Genomic DNA, 7340 nt, shown 5'->3' on the forward strand with positions numbered 1-7340 from the left:
GATATCAAGGTCAGGTTTTATCAATGGCATTGCTGCTCCCAGAAACACAAATTGTCTGCGTTGCTCAGATTGTGTTGTATTCATGTGGAAGATTTCAAATTTGATGTTGATCTCAGTTTCTGCACCAGGGCAGTCACAGCATTCAGAGAGGTAAGTACTGATTTATCCTCAGCCACCCAATCGATCTGCACTGCTGGGTGAGGACCTCTTATGCTCCTCATCCCCCTCTCTCAAGCTGCAGAACTGTGGGAGGCCTGTGCCAAGGGAACAGGTGTTCTGTGTCATCTGCCAGTGATAATCCCAAGCTCTGTTCCAGGCTACAGTTCCCATGCTGTGATATCTGCTTTGCTCCTTGTCTATGAGGGGAGGCTCTGTGCACTGACCCAGAGGCCCCTGTGTGAGCAGAAATACCAAGGTACCTCAATACTAACAGCTTCACATTCACCCTGAAATGCAAACTACAATTGAATGGCAGGAAGAGACATTTTGCTATAGGCTGGGTGCTCTTGAAGGTCAAAGTAGGTTTGTCCTCATCGCACTGGTGTCCAACTTTCTGGGTGTCCATCTTCAGACAAAGAAAAATGTGCTTCCTTATCTTGTCCAGTTGGTCCTCTGAATAGTATGAGAAACAGACCATTGAGGAGTAGCAGCTCAAGTGATCTCTCCTAGGGCTGCAGGGGAGGTCACAGTGAAAGAAACTGTGAAGCCCAGAACCATCACTGTTAGAGTCTCCAGACAGGGAAGCGCACCTGGTGAATTTGAGAACTGCTGACATATAAGAATGCATGAAAAGAGGCAGCTCGTAATGGTGCTTGGATGCAGCGCTAAAACCAAAGTCCAAGAGACTAAAGGGAACTGCTGCAGGTCTTGAAAGAGTCAGGGAAATGTAGTAGCCTGTGCTGAGATATAACAGGGAAATTCTGCAGGTCCTAGACAGAACCAGCTACTACAGGTGGCACTTGATGCCACCTAAAAGATGACAGCTGGGGCATCCCGACGCCTCTCTGAGCCTGAACCAGCACTGATTCATGACAGATGATTAGGAGACAGAAAAAGGAGTTCACACTATGCAGGGCAGGAGCTGCACGGAGGTCAGGAATGCAGGCTACTGGCAATGGACGCCAGTTTGGGGGACTCCCGTGGAGAAGGCAGGTACAATTGTGAATGGCCTGCATCTCATGAGACAATGCTATGCAGCAGTTTTTATACCTGCTTTGTGGACACAGATGAGCTCAAGTCTGTAGGTCTCCCAAAGCTGCCCAGTTCTGACTCAAGTCTGGTAGAAGCCAACATTTTTATTTTTATTCATTTTATGTGGTATCTTAAACATGAGGGAATTTTGTAGTTCCTAAATAAAAACCAAACTATATAAAATGGGGTAGGAGAACAGTCCACTCTCCTGCCCTTCCTTGCTTCATTTCCAGGACTAATGTAACTATTTGACACTTTAAAAAGGTCCTTAAGGTTCTGCTTGAGAATGCAAATATGAGTTCCATGGTTAGTTCTGGGTAGGACATAATCTTGCCTCACATCAGTGAACTTGTCGTGATTGACTAGTGAGCTGGGGGCGGCTCTCACTCCTGTATTTCCCTTCAGCACACATTCCCTGGTCCTTCAGGGGGCTTCACAGAGACATGGCACTGCTGTGCTGCCATCCAGTGGCTGAGTGAGCATTGGCTGTGGACCTCTCCTCTCTCAGTGCGCTGTAGCTGTAAGGACAGCAGGGAGCACTACAGGAGCTGGTGCATGCAGTGTTCAGGACAGGGACCTGCACCACCTCAAGTAGCTTAGCGTAGTGATGCAACAGACGTCATGTGGCAGCACACCATGCTATGTGGGGATAGGCCAAGGCTGTGTGTTCAGGGGACAGAAATGCTCCCAGGGCCCTTGGCCCAGCAGCATGGGGTCAGACATATGCCTCACATGTGCACACAGTGTGGAAGTGCGCAGGGCGACATCAGCCTGCACACTGTGTGCACAGGGTTTCCCACTCTGTTGTTCAGTCAGCCTGGGCTATTAAGGGCATTGGTATGAATTTGCCCAGAAGCATACACTGTCTCTTTCCCTGCCTATCTGTCTGTCCCTCTGCCTGTCTCCCTCTTTCCTCCCTATGGGCTCCTCTGTACTCACCTGAAGGGCTGTGCGTGCTCACTGGACTCAGAGTGCCAGTGTGGGCCTTTGGGGTTTCTTGAGCGCAACAGGAGACTCAGGGAGTCCTGAGTGCTTTCCAGGCAGTGGGGCAGTGGGGAGAGGTCTTGTGACTCAGGAAGGAGCCATTAGTAGTCTTTCAAAGTTCACAAATGTTACACACTTAGCTTCACAGCAATGCTATACCAGATTTTGTAAATGGCAAACCATTTTAGATGTCAAGCTAAATTCAAACCACACGTCCCAGTTTTTTTTGTTTTTTTTTAAGAATATGTGCAGTGGCTTTCTACTAGGATTTGTGTCCCCCTAAGCAGAGACATCTCCTTAGTCCTAGAAATCTGCGCCCCCCACACACCTTCCCTTCAACACCACCATACACAGGGTGTCACTCTTTCTCACAGCATCTGCCATGAACTGACTGCATCCAGATGGACGGGACTGCTGGAAGGAGGGCTGTGCCACTCCGTGTTGACCGGGGCACTGCACTGCACTGGCAGAATGCGTGGTGTACAGAGGTTGAACAGTGTTCTCCATGTTTATGCTTCAGTCCACAATGAATTTCTTATGGATCTTCGGGTCCGTGCCTACAGTTCGGTACCTTGGGCCCTAATAGGTGCTGAAGGACTCACCCTCAGTGCCCCTACACTTACACCTGCCTCTGTCTGCCTCAGTTCAACCTGGTTTGTGATCGGAAGCAACTGAAGCAGACCTCACAGTCAGTGTTCATGGCTGGATTCCTTGCTGGGGCCATCATCTTCGGGCCCCTGAGCGACCGGTATGATGTTGACCAGCTTGCCACTTACCTACACTCTTGGTGCAACCCATGTTCCCCATGCCCTAAACACCAGCCTCCAGTACAAGGCTCTGTTCCCCCCACTCTCAAATAAGATACCCAGGGAGGGATCATGTCTCCTGGAGATATAATTCCAGGGCAGGCCCCTGAGTTTCCCAGGTCCTGCCTCAGGGGTGCCTCTCCCTGCACCCACTTGCCCCTTTGTTACCTTAGGATTGGCCGAAGAGCCTGTATCCTGCTGCAGCTGCTGCTGATTGCCATCGTGGGCCTGGCCACAGCCTTTGTGCCCAGCTTTGAGCTCTACATGGCCTTTCGCTTTGCTGTGGCCATAGCTATTGCTGGATGTTTGTTAACCACCGTTGCCCTGAGTGAGTATCTGGAAGTGAAGCCTTCAAGAGCAGGTATAGCCCCAGGGCCTGGACTCCAGCAGCCTCTAAACTGCCCATGGGTATGTAGGTGAGAATCTGCGCCTTAAGTCCTTATGGTGTCCTATGCTGGGATGAGGTTCCAGCCCTACCGTGGTAGCAGCTAAGCAAGAGACAGAGACCGAATAGGAAGGTGTAACCCACCCTAAGCCTCAGCTTCTCTTCCCACAGTTTCAGAGTGGGTTGGGCCCTCGTGGAGGACTCGTACAGTGGCTGTGATACAGGCTATGGCTGCCCTGGGGCAGATGGTTCTAGCTGGACTCGCCTATGGTGTCCCAAACTGGAGATTCTTGCAAATTGCTGTCTCTGCTCCTACCTTCCTGCTCTTCTTCTACTTCTGGTGAGGAGACCCGTGCAGGATGATGGTGCTTGGGCAGTTGTGCTGTGGGCATGGGGTGCAGCCCTCACCTTCACCACATCTCCTGGGTGGTCAGAGGCTGCTGCAGGACAGGCAGCTGTGGGGATGGGTGTGGGGTTCTGTGTTTCATGCTGTGACTGGGAGAGCTCCACAGCACTCTGGACCCCGAGGTCCCAGTGATTCCTGGATTTCAGGCTTCTACCAGAATCTGCACGGTGGCTCCTCATCCGGGGGAAGACAGAAGAGGCCAAACAACTGGTCATGAAGGCAGCCTCAGTCAACAAGCGCAAGCTCTCCCCAGAGCTCCTGAGCCAGGTACCTGTGGCAGGGTCAGCCCCAGTCCTGCCTTAGAGCTGCTCTTCCCACATCTTCCCTGGCCCTCTTACTGTGCATCTCCTTCCAGCTGGTCCCAGAGGAGCAAGCCTGCAAAGGGAATGCCTTAGACCTTTTCAAGCATCCCCATCTCCTGAAGGTGACCCTGATTCTCACCTGTGTCTGGTGAGTAGCAAAGGCCCATGGCCTCCTCATGGACAAAGCCCGAGAGCTCTCTCTTCCCTTGTGTGTGCCATTGCCATGGTGTATTGAAGGCCTTCAAGCAATGGTGTTGTCAGCATAGCAGTGCCAGTGATTCTTGGTTTGACTCTGACCAAGTCAGCCTCTTCCTCAGGGTGTCATGGTGTTAAACACACAGCAGTCACATGGACCTTTGGATCCTTTGTAGGTTTGTGGACAGCCTGGTGTACTATGGCCTTAGCTTCCAAGTGGGTGAATTTGGCCTTGACATCTACCTGACACAGCTGATATTTGGAGTAGTTGAAGTGCCTGCCCGCCTTTTGAGCATCTTCATGATGGAGAGGTTGGGTCGCAAGTGGAGCCAGTCCGGGACTCTGATTGTGGGTGGTGTCATGTGTATCATCATTGCCTTCATCCCTTCAGGTATCAGGCTGGCTGTTTAGCATGCATCCCACCCACCTCAGCCAGGGCTCTTTCCATGGGCCATTGCTCCCATGTCAAGAGTATGGGTTCTCCCAAGTTTCAATGCATTAGGGTTGGGGGTTGGCAGGCACAGGGAGGTGGGGCATCCACTCTCTGTTGGCTGACCAGCATTTTCCTCCAGATCAGCCTGTGGTGGTCACTGTGCTGGCTGTGGTGGGAAAGTTTGCCATGGCTGCCAGCTTTACCATCTCCTACGTGTATACTGCTGAGCTCTTCCCCACCATTATCCGGTAAGAGCTCCTGGTTTTACTCTCACTATGTTATTCTTACCACGTCTATAAATAGCTGAGCTAAGCTGTCAGTAGGGCCAGGGCAACTCGACATTTAGAGCAACCCCCAAGTTTTCCTCATCTGAGTTGTGGACAGATGTAAAAATTCACCAAGCCTTAGCTGTGTCAGGTGGGAAGATAGGATATGTCTAAAGTGAATGGTCAAAATGAAATCAGAGATTTAACATTCAAAGCCCAATCAACCAGGGGGCATCTGAGGTGAATACACACTTTTTAGATGTAGCAACATGAATGGCAAATAATTACATTAAAAAATGTTGAACACCATTGGTCATTCGAGAAATGCAAATTAAAGCAACACTAAGATTCCATGTCACCCCAAAAAGAATGATTATCTTCAGGAAGTCAACCAATAAAAAATGATGGAAGGACTGTGAGGAAAAAGGAACTCTTATCTACTGTGGTGGAAGGGTAGACTGGTACAGCCACTATGGAAGTAAGTGGAGATTATTCCTCAAAAATCTTGAATTAGAGGTCCCAATCAACACTACTGTTTCCCTCCTAAGTATCTTTCCAATTATGAATCTGCACTCATGTTTAATGCAGCACAGTTTCTCATAGCTACATTTGGAAACAACACAATGCCCCTCAACTAAAGTATGGTTTGAAAACATATTTGTTTATATGGAGTGTTACACAGATAATAACAAAGATAATCTCAAGGCTTTTATGGGTAATTGGGTGCAAATGGAGACCATAATCATACATGAAATAAATCAGACCCATATGTGTAAACATAATATTGTCTTACTAGTGTAAGAACCTGAAGGGGTAAATAAAATTGAAAGGTACAATAGATAATGTGAAAGGGAAAAAAACAGCTCAAAGGAAAGGAAAAACTGGAATGAGCAAAAGGGGGAAAGAAAGAAGGAAACAAAGAAAGAAGAAAGAAACAAAGAAAATATATATGTACATACACAAGAGAGCTTCAATAACTGTACTGCTGATTTCTACTAGTCTATTGAAAGGAATGTTTGTGTTAATGCTTACATTTTTTCTTCTCTTTATATTTTGACTAATTTCACATGATTATATATGGTAATCTGAACAACTAATCTGAAGGCAAGGATATGCAATACAGCGATCATAAAAAAAGAGAGAGAATATGAATGGTCACTCAGTTGAGAAGAGGGAGGACAGCAGGTGCAGCCTTGGTCTGAGAAGTGACAGCTGAACAAGAGTGTAGCAGGCATGGATGCCTGGAGGTAGAAGGCGCATGAAGGAGCAGAGGACAGAAGCACTGGGTGGGTCAGTGAGGACTGGAGAACCAGCAGGCTTTTGGGGGTCTCTATGGGGACTTTGGGTGAATCTGGCCTGCAGCAAGGCTGAGTATGCTCAGTTTGTGCTGGCTTCCTCCAGACAAACAGGAATGGGGCTGGTGAACATCTTCTCAAGGATTGGGGGCATCCTTACACCACTTATCCTCCTGCTGGAGGTCTACCATGAGTCCATCCCTATGCTCATCTATGGCTGCACCACCATCGTAGCAGGGGTGCTCTGTGTCCTGTTGCCTGAGACCCGTGGCCAGAGCCTGAGGGACACCATCCAGGACCTGGACCAGCAGCCCTACCGAGGGCGAACAGCTTGTTGCTTCTGATGCCCAGGTGGGTGTCTCCTCTTCCAGGGGCCCTGGCATCCTCCTCACTCTTAGTGTCTTGTTGATTAGAGACACATACATACAACACATACATACACATACAACCACATACAACACAACCACATACATCTGTGAGCCTTTGGATCAGAATCCTTCCACTTTGAGGCATGGGGTGGTTAGGAACATGATCATGGGAGCAGTTCTGAATGTTAACCTTAGCTTTTTATCTCTTCAGATCCATCAATACAGAGACTTCAGGAAAACCAAAAGAGATCACAGAAAAACCTTCTAACGTAAGGGTCGCCAATGTGAGCTTTTCATACTTCTGACTGTGGTCACTAAGAGCCAGATCAGGGAACTCTACTCCTTCTCTGGATACAACTAGACATCAGTGAGAATGCACAAATCAGCATGTCTTCTGCAGGCAGCACACCATGACTTTGTCCCAGTCCCAGCCCCACCTCCAGCCCCAGCTGTCCACTGCTCAGTCCAAAGCAGATGTGTCAGAAACAGATCCTCCCTCCCTCATCTCTCCACCTGTCTCTTCAGAGCTTCACCCCAACAGCCTGTATTAAGGTCTTCTGTTTGGCATTGGTTTTACTCATTCTCTTACATTTTTCTGATCCTCTCAGTCTGGGTGTGCATTCCATGAACAGAATGAAGCCCAGAACAGAGATTTAGTTGGGACATTCCAAAGTTGTGGGAGTAAGCAGAGAAGAATCAAAGTTTGGAG

At 48.8% G+C, this 7340-nt stretch overlaps 1 protein-coding gene across 1 annotated transcript in view; it reads left to right on the forward strand.

Moving 5' to 3' along the window:
* Nucleotides 1–6906, forward strand: part of LOC101579373 (solute carrier family 22 member 13-like) — a 90407-nt gene extending 83501 nt beyond the window's left edge. The window contains exons 2-10 of the mRNA XM_004642211.2: nt 2820–2923; nt 3155–3309; nt 3538–3706; nt 3919–4039; nt 4128–4222; nt 4446–4660; nt 4842–4950; nt 6370–6614; nt 6843–6906. Coding sequence (XP_004642268.1) covers nt 2820–2923; nt 3155–3309; nt 3538–3706; nt 3919–4039; nt 4128–4222; nt 4446–4660; nt 4842–4950; nt 6370–6607 — 1206 coding nt within the window. The 3' untranslated portion in view covers nt 6608–6614; nt 6843–6906. The remainder of the gene's footprint in view (nt 1–2819; nt 2924–3154; nt 3310–3537; nt 3707–3918; nt 4040–4127; nt 4223–4445; nt 4661–4841; nt 4951–6369; nt 6615–6842) is intronic.
* The last annotated feature ends 434 nt before the right edge of the window (nt 6907–7340 follow it).

The sequence above is a fragment of the Octodon degus genome, unplaced genomic scaffold (genome assembly GCF_000260255.1).
Source record: "Octodon degus isolate 3935 unplaced genomic scaffold, OctDeg1.0 scaffold00147, whole genome shotgun sequence".
Lineage (NCBI taxonomy): Eukaryota > Metazoa > Chordata > Mammalia > Rodentia > Octodontidae > Octodon > Octodon degus.